This window comes from Loxodonta africana, chromosome 3, assembly GCF_030014295.1.
Source record: "Loxodonta africana isolate mLoxAfr1 chromosome 3, mLoxAfr1.hap2, whole genome shotgun sequence".
Taxonomy (NCBI): domain Eukaryota; kingdom Metazoa; phylum Chordata; class Mammalia; order Proboscidea; family Elephantidae; genus Loxodonta; species Loxodonta africana.
In genome coordinates this window covers 61388748-61405629 of record NC_087344.1, presented here as the reverse complement: position 1 = coordinate 61405629, position 16882 = coordinate 61388748, and the positions used below count along the sequence as shown (strand labels likewise).

At 41.6% G+C, this 16882-nt stretch overlaps 1 protein-coding gene across 2 annotated transcripts; it reads right to left on the bottom strand.

Annotated features, from left to right (window-relative positions):
• Nucleotides 1-4995: 4995 nt before the first annotated feature.
• On the bottom strand, nt 4996-14605 carry PDIK1L (PDLIM1 interacting kinase 1 like). 2 transcript variants are annotated; one of them, XM_023554385.2, is made up of 3 exons: nt 14491-14605; nt 11716-12017; nt 4996-7588 (listed from the first exon to the last, which is right to left on the bottom strand). In XM_023554385.2, exons 2-3 carry the CDS (start codon nt 11998-12000, stop codon nt 6848-6850), a joined length of 1026 nt encoding a protein of 341 aa, XP_023410153.1. In that variant the 5' UTR covers nt 12001-12017; nt 14491-14605; the 3' UTR covers nt 4996-6847. The 2 variants fall into 2 exon arrangements, with proteins under 2 accessions (XP_023410153.1, XP_003415456.1); XM_003415408.4 differs by lacking the exon at nt 14491-14605 and adding an exon at nt 13990-14120.
• Nucleotides 14606-16882: the final 2277 nt, after the last annotated feature.

Here is a 16882-nt window from a genome sequence, read left to right as displayed (position 1 = left end):
ACTTCTGATAATCAGCCAATGAAAACCCTGCAGATCACAATGGTCTGATCCCATTACACATGGGTCATCATTAGTTGGGGGCCCACTCAACAGCAGCTAAAAACAACTGGAACAACACCGTTCTGAGAACTCTACTTGATGCCCTATATATTACTTGGTGTTTCTACTCTGGCTAGTAGGAATGTTAACTATTCCTGGCCCTGTGTGAACCCTGAGAATTACCCTGCCTGAGATTTTCAGGTGGTTTTTCCCGGTCTCAGGTAGTTTTCTCACAAGCATGTACTGATCAGCACTTAGCCGATGACTTGGAGAAAACTCTGCAAATGTCCAGAGCTCTTTGTTTAGCACTTTCTCTCTGTCAGATACTCTGCCCCACAAGTTCTAGCTGGCACGGCCTCCCTGAACTCTGAACTCTGTCTTCTCAACTCAGGGAGATTGCTGGCTGCTGCTTAGGTACCCCTTTCTTCTCCAGGCAGTGAGCTGGGGCAACCCTAGGGCTCATCTTACTTGATTCCCTTCTCTTCTTTGTCGCTAGTTGTTCAACGTCTGTACACATTGCTTCATATATTTTGTCTGGTATTTTCGTTGTTTAAGGCCAGAAGGGAAACTTCATTATTCCATAATAGCCAGAAGCAGAAGTCATCAGTTGTTTTTTGAAAAAAGCTCCCCAGGTTAAAATTCTAATGTGCAGCTGAGGTTGAGAACCACGGGAACCTAATTCTTGTCATCAGAGTTTTAACCATTGCTGCCCAGCTCTTCCTCCTCTCCCTCGCAGCTATGTTTCAACTGTTAGCTCTCCAATCACACTGGTAAACACTTTCCCTGCCTTCTACCCAAAGCTAGGAAAAATGGCCAAAGAAAGGCACATCATTCTAGTATCTGACACTCATTAGTACTCTGCTAGTGTCCAGGCAATGGTAGTCTATGTCAGAGAGACGGTAGACATCCTGAATTACTATCAGTCATGTCATTAGCAGCAAACAGAAAGAGGAAAGAAGCTCGGGCTATGGAGATCTTTGGTTAAGAACTATGTCTGTGTAGGGCTTCAGGGGCAAGGAGCCAGGCAGAACATTATAGTAATGGAATAGAAGCTATTTCTCAAATAAGTGTTGGAAAAATATATAAGCTAAGTTAAATAAGAAAAGAAACAAACAAACCTGCTATCTACCTGGGGTGCAAATCAGCAGTAAAAGCAACTCAGAGTCATTCCCAACGAGCTCGCCAAAGGCAATGGGAAGCAGTAACATTTATTGTGTGCGCCAAGCGTTTCTAGATGCCTCATCTCATTTCAGCTTCACAGTGCTCTGAGTCAGGTATTATCTCTATTTTATACATGCGGGAAACTGTGGATCTGAACGGTTAGGAACTTGGGAGTCACACAGCTAGTATGGAAAGATAAAAGGTCTGTGTCCTTTCCCTCCGCTTCTGACAACACCTGTCGTGATAATCTCTTGGCCCAATGCACATAAATTTTGAAAAAAATTTTTGTTGAAGTATAACATACCTAGAGAGAAGTGCAGAAATTTTAAGGGCACTGCCTGATGAGTTTTCACAAAGTGAACACACTCATCTAAGCAGCACCCAGACAAAGAAACAAAACAAATACCTCAGAATTCTTCTCATGCCTGGCCTACTTTTGACTTAGGAGCTTAAGCAGAGGCACTTAGTGGAGCCTGTAGCTCAGGGTCCTTCGCTTCGGGTCTATGCGGGCTTCTGAGATGGATAAATCCCCCGAAATTATAGGCAAACATTTTTTATATGAGTTCATACATTTTCCCCAAGGAAAGGATATAGTGCTTTTTTCAGATTCTCCCAAGGGGAAAAGAATCAAAGCTACAACAGAAGACTGGCTTATAGGGAATCCGTTCATTCATTCAACATATCATCAAAATCAGAATATAAAAAATAACAATGGCTATCATTTTTTTTTTTATCATATGAGAACTTGATGTATCAGGCACTATGCTAGGCATTTTGTGTTTATCTCTGACCTTTACAAAACCCTGAAATATAAATATCATCATCTCCATTTGAGATATGGAAACTGAGGCTCAGGAGTGGTGAAGTGGCTTGCCCACTGCCATATATTAATTATGTAGGTATTTTCAAAAGCTTATATTTAGCATCAGATCTGCTACGCCAAAGCCTTGCTTTTTCCTCTAGACCAGGAGACCTTCTGTAACAACCAGTTGCTTAATTTCTGCCCAGAAGAAGCTAAGGTTGAAATACCAGGGCTGAACAGGAAATGAAAGAGTGAAATCAAAAGCCCAGATCCCTTTCTTTAAAAATTGCCCCGGAACCAATGAAAAATCATCGCAAAGGGGAAAGTACTGCCTTTAAGACACACTTTGCCCTCCAGAGGTGTGGCTGCTATAGGTTTCTCAAGTAGGAGTTATTATCTAACCACAAACCAACTGTCTGTCATTACACTGCACTTTAGAGGACAGTGATGATTGGTTGACCAAAAGAGCAACATTTGAATTTAAAGAAAAGACCAAAACAACCAAGGGTTATTACTTCAGTGGGAAAGATAAAGCTTTGTTGTGGGAGGAAACTCCATCTGGAGTAAGAGATTAGGCACTACAGCCCAGTGCTAGTTTTATAACAATAAAAACAAAAACAAAACCCAGCACTAGGATAAAACCATTACCATTACCTTAGTAACTGATTTTATTACCATTAATCTCCTCATCAAGAAATCAGCCCCTATTTTTAGTAAAACTCACGGAAAAATTACGTAAAAACCACAGGAAGGCCCTTTGGCCTCTCAAAATGCTAGAAAATACAAATATTTACAGTTTTAAGATTAGATTTTTTTAAATTAACATCTAAATCGAAAGCAAAGTTTACCTGTCTACAAAGGTTTATGCCAGAAGGTGACCAAGTCAGAAAAAGCCACAATTCTTGGTGGCTGCTTTCATGCTCTGGTCACTGGATCACTTGTCGAGTTAATGCCATTTCCCACTGTTTCCATCTGCTGTGCCCTTCAATTGCTAAGTGCGCTGTATTCCTAGCACTTCGATTATTCTGGAGAAGGCACACATGATAAAGCCTACAAAAGTGGGCCAACTGACTTTTTATAGAAAACCATGGTCTCAAGCTACAAATCAAAAGATTGCATCCTAGTACGTTTATTATTCATCATTCTGAGCCCTGGATGCATTCTCAGCTTAATCCGATAGGAAAATAAATGGCAAAAATCATTTATTTCCAGCAATACAAGTTCTTCTGATAAATACAACAGGAGAGTGAGCATTAAAATTTTAGAGAACTTGAAATGCTGAAATTCCTATAATTCAATCATCTTTTCCTCAGCAAGTTTTGCTATTTCAGATAGAAAGTAGCATTGTTTCAAATTTTCTTCCCTCTATTTTATGATCATGAAGTAAAGCACTACAGAATGACTCATAGAGCCACCAAAGCAGCAATGTAGAATTTTCAGGATTTTTTTTGTTGAAACTCACTTTATTTAAGAAAAAAAAAAAAAAAAACTGTCATGAACAATAAATTACAATCATTTCCCCCTCTTATAAATTCTTCATAAAATATATTTGACAATTTTAAAAGAAAATTTCAAAAGTTGCTTTCATTTTTGAAGTGCTGATGACTTATTTTTTGACCATTTTGTCATGCTGGTGAATTCTTTTGTAGCTGCTACAATAGTTTGATTGATAAAATATTTTACAATTAAAAACAACAACAACAACAAAGAAACAGACCAGCAGAAAGAACTATTCAGTGTGCTATTTCTCTTACACAAAACACTTACTTCATCATAATGACAAAGTATTCCTTAGCACCAAAAATCTACGGGAACCCCATCTTTCTAAATGACAACTAGTGCAAAATAACATTCTAGGAACTAACTGTACAACCCCATAGTTTAACTGGCCACAGCTGCCTATAAGCTCATTTGAAGTATTTGGTCTTTTTAAAATTAAGACAAATTTAATAAAACACTATTAATCATGGCAACAGACTCTACTATGAGGAATAATTGTTTATTGAGTACCTATTACGGGCAAGGCACCAAATTCTTGCTTTCTTTTTTCCTCTGGCAAATATCCAGGAATTTCCGAGTATCACTGATTTCTTTTACTTCTTATTCCTGGCCTCTAGCTAAATGCCAATTTTTTTCCTAAATTTTATTTTGCTGTTGTTGTTGAGAATATACACAGCAAAATATACACTAATTCCAATTTCTACATGTACAATTTAGTGACATTGATTACATTCTTCGAGTTGTGCAACCCTTCTCATCCTCCCTTTCTGAGTTGTTCCTCCCTCATTAACATAAACTCACTGCCACCTAAGGTTCCTACCTAAGTTTTCAAGTTGCTGTTGTCAATTTGATCCCATATAGATAATTCCTAAAAGAGCATAGTGCTCAAGGCAGACATTTTTCACTAGCTAAGCTAAACTACTGTTGGGTTTTAAGAGGACTTCAGGGGATATTTTTGGTTTAAGGTTTAAAGTAAATGCTAATTTTTAAGTGTCATTTGATCAACTGACATCTAGTGCTGAGCACACAGTAGGTACTTAATAAATACTTTCAATTCAAAGAACGAAGACAAATAACTTATTATCATTTTGCTTGGTATCATAGGCTATTTTAGATTATAAGGACTTGCAAAAAATTCCATGAGACTGATCACGATACCATTCTTGCCCATGAGAAAGAATTCTACTTTACAGGTAAAATCTTTCAAAATAAATGATCACTGTGTTAAATGCAGCAGGTCCAAAAGCTATGTACTTAGGAGACTGACTCCAAGCACACATATTCAAAGGGCAAATGACATCACCTATGAATCTCTGTTTAAGTGCTGTATTTGTTGATGAGGTCACATCATAATGATGCCTTTTCTTATTTCCAGTAACTAAATCCCCTCGGACAGATCTGTTACACTAATTTGGTGATCCAGAGGGTCACATTTCCACAAGGTTCCAGTGTATTTCACCTCTAATTTCCAAAAGAATTCTTACATTTATTAGCTTGAAAGTGATGCTGAAGGTATATGATTTTTTTTTTTTATCTTAAGAGGCTTTAATAAAAACTTTCAGTCCAAATTTTAAACTTCCAGACCAAGTAACACATAGTCCAGGAATTTTAGGTACTCCAATTTTTTGGGTTATCTTTTGAAGACATTTTAAATGAAGAAAAAATTACGATAGCAATATTCCAAAAGTTGTGGAAGTTTTCAAAGGCTCAGGAGACTATGGAAACTATTAATGATTTTTCAATATTCTTATAGCTAAATTGGAAACCCTGGTGGCATAGAGTCAGAATCCACTTGACGGCAATGGGTTAACGGTTTATAGCTAAATATTTTGTTTGACTTTTGACCAAAGATTCTGGTGCTTTATAAAGATTAACCTAGATACAATGGCCTTAAAGTCTATCTAATCTTAAAGGCTAATGTTCTGTTTTAGGAAAGGATTTTTTTTCCTTAGTTTTTTAAGTATCTGAATTTACAGAAAAACAAATTGGAGACAACTATACAGGATTAAAATGAAAACTAACTTCAAGAACAATAATAGTCTGTTGGCTTTTGACACAGACCATACCAAGTGATTGCATACAATTGATAATTTTTCTATTTGAAAGACATAGTTGATGCTACAATATTCTATCCATTTGCCAGAGTAAGTATCATCTCCCACTTTAGAAAAAGGTGAGCAACATTTAAGACAACCATATCACTATCATTACTGTCTCAAATTAGACAAGAGAAAACAGTGTCAGTGCCAAAATGAAAGGAAATCCAGTGATTAAATGAGAGACCATGTCAGGGCAGGCGATGTGAGAGTAGAGCTCATTTGGTTTTTTCAACTTTATGCTGAAGCTTAGACAAAGTCTTGAAACCCAAAATTAACATATCGAGTATTAGAGTTCATATACAGCAAAGTTTTCAGGAACAGACGAATCCTGTGTTCGGATTTATATCAGACTGTAGATACTCAAGTGCTGACGTGTTCCAATGCAGTGGTTTAACTGGTTAATTGAATGCTTGGTTACCTGAAGAAGGTATGACTGAATCATTAATGTCCTTGCCAACCTGTTACCATGTGACTGCATAACTAATTCAACTCCTGCAGCTACAGGGCGCTGGAAAGCTCAAACATACTTCAGCAGCTTTGGATGACTTCGTTTCTTTTATGTTTAGTAATTTCAGACCCTCCGAAATGATGCCTTAAAAAAAAAATGCTGAATAATATTACAAAAATTAAAAAAAAAAAATTTTTTTTGATTTCATTAGAGGGAGGAACAGGGTAGGAAGATGAGGGAAGGTTCTTTTATTTTCCATCACTGATTTCACCAGCAAATCTCAAAAACCCAAACCTACATCAAATAACTTAAACAGAAGTGGCATTTTCTTCCTATGGAATGCAAAATGCACACATTCACATACTCACATATACATAAATATATACACATATGTTTCCTTTACAAAGCTTCAAAGGTTGCATTACCAGCATGCACACCTCTACTTCCATGGAAATGCCTAATACTGACTGACAAGGAATGTCTAAAATACTGAAGAGACAGATTTCCAGAAAACTGGACTCTCTCCTTTTCTTGGCTCTTAGAGAATTTTCCTGCCAAACTTCTACCAATGATCATTTTAAAAAATTTACACTCACATTGGTAATACACATTTAAAACATACTAACAAAATGGCCAACTTGGACTTAAGAAAAATGAGGGAAAAAAAACACCCCACAGTAAAATCTAAACCCTTCGAAGGCGTTTAGCTTTCTATATTCTTTTTCAGCCACATAATGTTGCATCACTGTTAAAACAGAAGCAGCACGTCATCCCAGGGATCGGCAAACAACATATGTGTCACGTTTCCCAGCTGCTGTCTTTAAACGCAATTTGTACTAATCGGAGTTCTAGTTCAAAAGCATCTGGACGATCCTGAGGGTTTGCAGCCAGCATTTCTTTAATCAATTGTTTCATTCGCCCATTCATAGACTTCTTCTTCACAGGAATGAGAAGTTCCATTTTGGGATTTTCCAGAAGCGCCTCCCCTACCGGCACAATCTCAGTTCCTTGTTTTACATAACTCCCCAAGAGTTCCTTCTTTGTCTCCGTGTCTATGAAAGTGATCCTTTCCAGCATTGCCCAGATGATAATCCCCAGAGCAAAGATGTCAGCTTTCGCTGTGTAATGTCCCTCCCACACTTCGGGAGCCATGTAGAAATCTGTTCCACAGGCTGTGGAGAGGAAACACTTGTTTACACTGACAGGTTCTTCTGGGTTCTGCCCAGAGGCTGAACAAACTTTACTTAAACCAAAATCAGCCACTTTCAGTGTGGGTTCCAAGTCACTGGTATCCAACCTGCTTTGAGAAATCAGGATGTTGTCAGGCTTGAGATCTCGATGGATGATCTGGTTCTTATGCAGGAAAGCCAGGGCACTGCTCAGCTGAAGCATGAAGCTGGTGTTAGTTTTACGATTAGGTTTCCTGGACAACAGATACTCATTCATATCTCCTCCGTCACAAAAATCCATCACAAACCACAAGTAATAGGCGCTTCTGGGATCAAAGGCAATTTCTCCTTTTAATGAAGTCTCTACAAGCTATAACAAGGAAAAGAAAAAGTTTACAATCATCTGCATAGATAATACAACTCAGTTATAGTATAAAAATAAAGGTAAAGTCAGTCTCCGATTTTATATGGAAATGCCACGAATATCCGATTTGGGCAGTGCTTTCATGTTTGGGCTGGGCATTTCGAACTGTTACTTTGTCCCTAATGAATACACACCAAATCTTGAAGCCAAGTAAAAACTTATTTTTACATAGCCTTATTTTGAAGAGTATCCGGCTGGTCACACATTTTTTTCACATGTCAATGGAGCTGAACTCTGCTCACCTAGCTAATAGCTTCATGAGAAGACCAAAGTTTCAGCAGCGAGACTTGGGAGCGTGCCAGCTAGGGTATAAACCTCTATTAGGAAATTCTATTAGAAGAAACTATCTGAAATATACTTCTTGCTCACTGAACATACACTATCAATATAATCTGTAAAATCAAGAGAAAAATGATCAAAGACCAACTAGTTGTTGCAGAAATAAAGTGCTCCTGCAGTCACTGCTAAAATAAAGACTGACACTATCACTTCACAAACTTCTACAGGGAGAATGCAAATGATGTTGGCTATGGTGGTGCAGTGATTAAGAGCTCGGCTGCTAACCAAAAGGTGAGCAGTTGGAACTCGCCAGCCACTCTGTCCTACAAGGTTGCTGTGAGTCGGAACTGACTTGACGGCAACGGGTTTTTTTTTTTTTAATCTTTATCACTGGATGGGTTTTTAAAACCAATTTATAAAAATCAAATTTGCATCTTGTTATAAAAACTGAAGTATTTGCTTGTACAGCTCTTCTTTGACATAAGCTGAAAACCTAGACTAAATCATTTTATTTAATTATAACTATCCTATCATCTGAAATTCAAGAATATTATTTCACTGAACATGAACTACTACTCTAAAATACAGGCATACAGTGGTTTGAAAGAATTTGTTGTATGGTGTCCTTTAGTAGTCCTTTTCCAGTCTACGGGTTGAATAAAACTTGCAAGGGAAGCGGAAGAGTGGTTGAAGAGTGAATGAACTACTAATTTTATGTTTAAACCCACTGTCACTTGAGCAGGGCAGAAGCAAAAACACCCCTCCATGCCATTCCTCTCCTGCCACTGCAGTAATTACAATGGTCTGCAGATGTTTCTTTTACATGCATTTTCCTTGTTGCATATGTTTGCTGGTGAGACAAAAAAATGAAAGAATAGGAAACGTACAGGTAACACAATTATTTACAAGGTGCACTCTTACTACGTGTGCTGAGATTAAAAACCAGCACCTTCTCTCTTTCTTCACTTCTCTTCTGTCTTTACTTGCGAAAGCACACTTCCTCAGTAACGCTGAGCGTGCAGAGTCCCAGCATTTAAAGAATGGTTTAGAGTAGGGTCAGACAGTAAATATTTTAGGCTTTGTAGGCCACGTAAGGTCTCTGTCTCATATTTTCTCTTCTTTTTTAGTTTTTATAACGCTTTCAAAATGTCAAAAGCATTTTTAGCATCCAGGCCATACAAAAACAGACCATGGGCTATACTTCCCAGCTTCTGGTTGAGAAATGCACAAATGGAGTGTCCAATCTATTTATTTTCACGTGTAAAGAACATGTTAGTCATTGGTTCTCTTACCTAAAGTTCTTCAGTGGCTTCTCTGTTCTCTTAGGATATAGACCAAGTTCTTTAAAATGGACTACATGACTCTGTGTACTCTGACCCCTGCTAACCTTACCAGCCTTGTTTAAAACAACTCTCCCTGTACACTACAGCTTTACCATCTTCTTTTAATTCTTAGAAAACTTCATGCTTTTTGTCTCAAGGACCTTTGTATGTATGGTTTTCTGCTCCTATACCATGCTGCACTTCTCGTTTATGACACAAGCACACAAAGTGGCCACAAAGTTCCTATGCCTGGGGTTGTGTCTTCTGTTAATTATTTGTTCTGTATTTTCTCCTAGATGAGGCTTTTAGCAATTAGGAACTGATTTAATGATTCCAACTGAGAATAAGGAGAGACATCTGGAGAAAAATTAAAATTTATATAGAGAATGGGGAAGCCCATTCATTTGAACTCTGTTGTCACCCTACATATTTATTTTGTTATCTTTGTTGTTGGGTACAATTCCGACTCATAGTGACCCCATGTTGTTTTTACTAGATGTAAATACTGGTTTTCTTTACAGAGAAGGCACTTGATAAATGTGTTGATAAATACCTGCTTACTAGGTGCCAAGTATTGTATCTGCATTATACCCAATTTTGACAACTCTCATGGAACGTAGAAATTATTATTCCTATTTTACATATGAAGAAACATATACTGGGAAAAGTTGGGTTATTTATCCAAGGCCATACAGCTAACAAGGGGCACCCTCGTGGTGCAGTGGTTAAGAGCTCGGCTGCTAATGAAAAGGTTGGCGGTTTGAATCCACTAGACATTCCCTGGAAACCCTATGGGGCAGTTCTACTCTGTCCATGGGGTCACTATGAGTTGGAATCAATTCAGTGGCAAGGGGTTTGGTTTTTTGTTTTGTATACAGCTAGCAAAAAGTGTCATAAGTCAAGGAGAGGTCTATCAGACTTTAACAGATAAGAGAGATTTACTAACAAAAAAAGGTGCTTTAGATCTAAAAATCACTAAATCAAGTCTGGTGGTGCTTTACATCTATAAAGCCTTGGAAGACCAACTAATGCCTAGTTACTATAATTGTTACTAGATCTAGACTCAAGGATACTGTCAAGACTAAGTCATATGTTTAAAATGTCTTTGCTTTTCCAGTCCAAAAGAGATTAGGCATCTTATCTCTAAGATTTAAAGCAAAGTTCTACCTACTTTTAGGAGGGAATGTGGTAATATGTCCAATATTTCCTGATATTAGTGTAACTTATGGCACTGTGTTGTAATCAGCAGTTTTAGAAAAGTAAACAATAACATGAATAGAGGCTAAATAGTTGTGTTTTATATTCACTGTCTTAAAGAGAGAAAACACCAGGGCGCAGAGTGCTAAACTGAAATATTAAGTCCTCAAGATTAATATGTCATCTATACAACAAAACTTGCAAGTTTCTAATTACAGATAGCTGTGCTTGTTTTCTTTGTTGCTCCTTGTGCAAAAGCTTTGGCTGTTTTATAAACAAACTTTTATATCCTGATGGTTTATTATGAATTTAGACAGACTCCAAGGAAAGTTGTTGTCTTTTCTAAGAATGACTGGTTTAAGAAATTTTGCTCTGGCCTTTAACTAGCTATGTCTTACATATATTTTCTATTCAAGGAGTACAGATTTTGATCTATGGCAGAAGCCAACTTAAAAAAAAAGCTTGTCTGTCTTCCAATGTTAATGCTTCCCCTAAGTTATAAAAGAAAAATTTGGAGGCACTACTCCTGAGTGTTTAAGAGACCGCAAGCTTTAGCTGTCAAATAGGCCTAGGGTCAACTCTCATTTGCTAGCTATGTGACTTTAGACACATTTATTATCTATTCTAAGTCTCAGTTTCTTCATTTATAATAAGGACAATAATAGTACTTTCCTCACAGGGCTGTTCTGAGCAACTGCCTTTAAAGCACTCAGCACAGCACATGGAACAGAGCAGGAACTCAAATGTAAGCTATTAGCACTGTTAACAACATTGTGGTGTAAGCCACATACTTCATGAAAATTAACTGGAATTGCATAGTTAAGAAACTACATGACCCCTCTAAAATGGCAAAGGCTTATGTTCAAACCAGTGATGTATAAAAGAGATGCCCAATTACCTATGGGTACTATTAGTTGTGGACATTTTCCTTTTCTTCTGTCAGTAGTTCCAAAAAATATTGATTCTGAAGAAGTAAACTTATTAGATTCTCATCTTAAACACTTCCCTAGTGCCCATCTTGCCCCATTCCCATGCAGACCGGCATGTACCATGGCTTAACAGGTGGCTTATGTTATTTTTAGGTATTTGCATCACAGGTTTAAATAAAACCTTATTTTAAACCAAACATCTACTTAATTTTTGGCAGACCCCTATTTATTCCTAACTATATAAACACCTGCATTTAAAGAGAAAAGTTCATCTGACCCTTTCATTCCTCTTCTTGCTGACCCCTGCTATGTTTAGATCACTTCTTTCCCATTCAACCACACATACCTGTAAATAGAGCGAGGAATTAGAGCCATGGGACATCTTCTGCACCATCCCATCTTTTTGTAGAATGCATTCCTCCAAGTGAATCACATTTGGATGTTGGCTCTTGATACTGCTTAGTGCCCAGAACTCACGAAGAGCTAGTTCAACATTTTCAGGTGCATGGCATCGAATTTTCTTCACTGCTACCCGTGCAGAGGTCTTCCTGATGACTGCTTCATACACCACACCGTAACTACCTCGGCCTACCTCCCGTATTAGATCGTACTTCGGCTGGCTACTCACCATCTTCAAGGTCAAGGTTTCTGGAAAAATCAACAAAGTGTTCTGCTGAAATTAGGGATAACTTCTGGCTTGTGCTTTTTCTTATGTATGATTTAGTTATCATCTGCTCCACCACCTGCAGTGCTTGAAAGATATTTGCTATACCTTAGGCAAACCCAAATATTTTAACAATAATAATAACAATAATGTTCATACTTATGTAGTACTTATCATGTATGAGGAACTGTTCCAAGCACTTCATAATATTAAATTGCTTTAATCCTCACAATAATTCTATGAGGTAGGTACTACTATAGTCATTTTATAGAAGACGAAACTAAAGTACAGAGAGGTTAAGTAACTTGCGCAAGGTCAAACAACTAGTAACCAGTGGAACTGGGATTTGAAGCCAGGCTATCTCTCTGGCTTTGATGACCATGATTTTAACCACTACACTATAATGCCTCTTATATGAACTGCTACAAAACATCACTGTTAAACCAAAAAAAGTCAGCATTTTTATTTACTAACCATGAAAAAAATGAACAAACAAGCAAAACCCCAGCTTCTCCATAAAGCTAAGGACACACAGAAAAGGTAACAAAAACAAAAATATACACACAAAAATACTCTTGTTGTTAGAAATACACACTCCTGGCTTGTGCTTAAGGGCTGAAAGTGAACCAGGCTGCTTATAGAACTGAAAAGCTTAGTTGTTATCATTTAAAAACAAATGGCCAAACTATGTATGTTCATATTTTGTTTCTTATGCTATTTCTTTATTTCTTGCAAAATAAATTAAAGTTTGTGTAAAGGAATGTCCCTTTTAAAAGAAAGTAAGCTACTTGGAATATAGCTATCTTTTTATTGTTGTTTTACAATAGCTATTTAATTCTAGACCATTTTTTGGCAACAAAAACTGTCCTACATTATCAGTTCAACTTGATAAATCATTTCAACGCAGGAGCAAGGGCCCCACACAGAAATGCTATTGGGTTGGGTCAAGAAAGTCAAAACTGTGCCTCCTCACCCCCCAGGAATTTCAAGATTCTAAATGAGCTTCAGGCACTGATTTTCATTTGTAGATTTCCACCATGGGCAAGTAAAGTAACCTGAGGCTGTACAACCCCTACAATATACAATCTGGGGTGAACATAAAGCTACTGACCCTAAAGCCCGAGAAGTTGGGAACAGCTACTTCAAGTTCATAGGTGAGATTTAAAATAAGAAAACGAAAGCTTCTGAGATTGCTTCTGAGTCCCACTTCCTCTTCCAGGGCACCTCACCTTCAAATTCCTACTGTATTTCCTAATGTTTGTTTGATTCTGTCATAGAACCCTCTGCCCGAACTACACAGCTGGCATTCTTTCCTGCCCCACCTGGATCATCAGTTTACCACGTATCTCTAAAGCAGTCTCATGTCCCATGCGAAAGGGCACCTTCCTGAATAAGGGGGAGGGTTAGTGTTTATGAAATCCTTTGAGATCCTGGATCAAAACACACTACTGCGACACATCCTGTGCAAAACTAAGTGACTCACGACGGCATTTCCTGGACCCTCACGTCTGCCGGGCTGATCCACGGTCAGGCGCAGGCCGGCCAGGCCATACACCTGCGGGTGACCGGGAAGGGCTGGTCCCGGGCAGAGGTGTTCCCCGACGCGGAGGCTCAGGGCCCCGCTCATTGGCCAAGTATCAGGCCCTCCCCCCTCCTCGGCTGCGACCAGATGGAACCCTGAGGGGACCCTCCCAAGGCCCTTGGTCCCGAGGAGTCAGTCCTGCAGCTACCGTCACACTTGGGTCTGGGTACTGAAGGCCGGGGCCTGGGGACGAGGCCACCAGCAGCTGGGGCCGGTGGCCTGAGGGCGCGGGGCCGAAGGCCTGGGAGGAGCGAGGCCTTCTCCAGGATGATTCCACTGACAGGTCTATGACAGGTCTCCTGGGGAGAGGGGCACATGCAGGACCCTCGGCTCTGCAGCAAGGCTTCTCTGCCACGCCGAAGGGCCAGATTTACCTCAGGGTAGCCGCTGCCGCTTCTCCCTCTCACGGGCTCTGCAGGCCGCCATTATCGGGCAGCTCGCGCCTCCGCCGCCGCGGCCTCCAGTCAGAGGCCGGCGCGCGCCCCCGTGGTGCGCGCGGACACACCCCCTTACGCCTCGCGGCCACGCCCCCCTCCGGCTTTCCGTAGCGCGAGCCGGGAAGCCGAGGGCTATTCCTATTGGTCTCGCGCCGGGCGCTCCGCTGGCCTCCTCCTCTTTCCCGTTCCTTTGAAGAGCCAGAGTTGCGGGAGGTGCGCGCACTCCGGAACGCACCACTTGCGCCGCTCTCCGCAGGGGTGGCCGGGCCCCGGCAGGGGGAGCCCACTTCACGCCCGGGGTTCGGTCGCCCTCCCGCTGCTGTGGTTGTGCACGGCCCGCAGCCCCTGGAACTGTCTGCAGTAGCAGATTCGAGGCTGAGGAATCGCGTGCCGGGCCGCGGCCTCCTGCCTCCCCGCCCTGTTCCCCTACAGACCTACCGAACTGCAGGCAGGTGTGCGGGGGTCGCTGGGGTGCAACGCCTGGTGCATCTTCTTCTGCGCCGGCCTAAGGTGCTTGCGGCTTGCAGAGTTCTCCCGCGGACCCGCGAGGAGGCGCGGCCCGAGCAGGGAGCCCTGGCGTCCGCCCCGCCGGGAGGGAGGCTGCACCTTTTGTCAGAGTCACTGAGCCATGTTTGCGGGCGGTGCCGCTGCCAAGGCGGCGGCTGCGGCGCGGAGCTGGGTGCGATCATCTGGGAAGACGCCGTCCCCTGCCCCGCCGGCGCGGTGGTATCTCCCTTAAAGAAGCCGGCGCCTCATTGTTCCCGGGCAGCGGCCGCAGGGAGTCTGGGGCGCCCTGCCGGGCGCGGGGAGGGAGGGAGCCGCAGCGCTGCCCCTGGCTGCTGCTGCGGGCCCACGCCCTGCCCGGCTGCAGCCCCCGTGGGCTCCTAGGGGACAGTCGGGGTCCAGCCGGCGAGCCAGGAGAGGCGGCCGTCAGGGCTGGTCGGGGCCGAGATTGACAGCGAAGACAGCCGTTCTTTCGGGGCCCGACTGTCAGTGGGCGCCGCAGCCGCCCGAGTCACTCGGCTACGCGGCGGCCGTCGGTGAGATTCCGGCACTCCTACGGCCTGACAGCCAGCGTGGTACTGACAGTTACTCGGAGACCAAAGCCCATCGGTCATTCCGTTAGTAACACAGAGCAGTAAGCATCGGCCAGAAACGTCTGTTCCTTCTCCACAGATTTATTCTGCACCTACGCTTTGTCCAGCGATGTGTTTGCTGCTCGTCCCAGCCCTGTATAGGGCATGATGTACAAAGAATCCTGTCCCCGCTCTCAAGGAACTATCAAATTCACCTATATTCGCATTGTATGGCCCTTCTACCGACATTCTGGAAATCCTGGTGGCATAGTGGTTAAGAGTTCGGCTGCTAACCAAAATGTCACCAGTTCGAATCCACCAGGCGCTCCATGGAAATCCTATGGGGCAGTTGTACTCTTTCCTAAAGGGTCGCTATGCATAGGAATTGACTCGACGGCAATGGGTTTGATTTGGTTTTACCAAGATTCTGCTGGGTTAGGCCCTATGTAAATTATATCCCTTAATCCTAACCGAAACCCATAAAAAACAAAAACCAAATCCACAAGGGCAGGCTTTATTACTAACCCTGGTTTTGCAGGTGAGGAAGGAGACCTCTGTCTCATTTGACCTAAAGATGTTTGATTTGGGTGGTGTCTGCCTTGAATAACTTCCACCCCCTTACTCCCCATCTCTGGTGTAACACCTTTCCCTCTCAATCTTGTTGCTGGGGAGTAGTTTCCGACTCATAGCAACCCTATAGAACAGAGTACAACTGCCCTGTAGGGTTTCCAAGACTGTAATCTGTACAGAAGCAGACTGCCACATCTTCCTCAGTGCAGCTGGTGGGTTCCAACTGCTGACACTTCAGTTAGCTGCCCAAGGCTTTACTGCTGCCCCACCAGGGCTCCTTTCCCTTCCCATACTGCTCTGTAATCCGTTCTAACTTTTGTCCTCAGTGCCCTGTACCAGTTGTCAACTGCTGGTAATTCTGACAACAACCAAGATTTGGTTCCTGCCCTTGAAAGTGGTGGGAGAAAATCTGGAAGTCTGTGTGTAGACAGCTACTGTGTGGGTTATTTTATCAGTCAGGGGAGGGGCCAGAAGCTCTCTCTTTTGGTCAGAGGAGGCTTTTTCTCCCATTTGTCTCTGTCTTTAAATATCAAAGGAGCCCTCCCTGTTCTGTCAAGCTGGCAGCAGAACTGAAACTTGAAACCTCTGCCCCTCCGCAATGATAGGTTGACTCCAAAGTCTGTTAGGTGGATTCAGGTCTCGTGGAACCCAAAGCTTCAATAATTTGGGTGCCGTCTTTAGGAAACGTATTACAAAATGGGCCTATGAAGGCACTGTTGGGAGCTTGGAAGGGGTCCCTGTAAGTGAGGGACTCTGAAGCTTAAACTCATTAGCTTCAGGGTAAATCTGCCATTGCTTATTATATTACAATGTTTGCTTATAGGCCTTCTCCTACTAGACTGAGAGTTTCTGAGGACAAGAACCTTATTTGTGATTCTTCTTTGCGGCCTCCTTAGTATGATAAGGTATCAAAATACACCTGAGGATAGCATTCTCGTACATTGCTGGTGGGAAGGCAAAATGATACAAGTCTTAGCAAGGGAATTTGTCATCATACAGCCACATTGCACATGTGTTACCCTTTGGACAGTAATCCTAGGTCAAATCCTAGACTTCTTGGAATTTTCCCCAGTGATATAATGGAAAATTACAAAAAGCTACTTGTGCAAGGCTATTCATTGTGACATTATTTTTATATTAAGAGATTGGAAACTACCCACATGTCCATTAGTAGACAACTGGAT

Bases quoted from the DNA above. Each gene is read 5' to 3' on its own strand.
- PDIK1L (XM_023554385.2), bottom strand. From the start codon at position 12,000: ATGGTGAGTAGCCAGCCGAAGTACGATCTAATACGGGAGGTAGGCCGA. The intron at 7,589-11,715 runs GTATGTGTGGTT...TCCTTGTTATAG, and splicing joins ATTCCTCGCTCTATTTACAG to CTTGTAGAGACTTCATTAAA.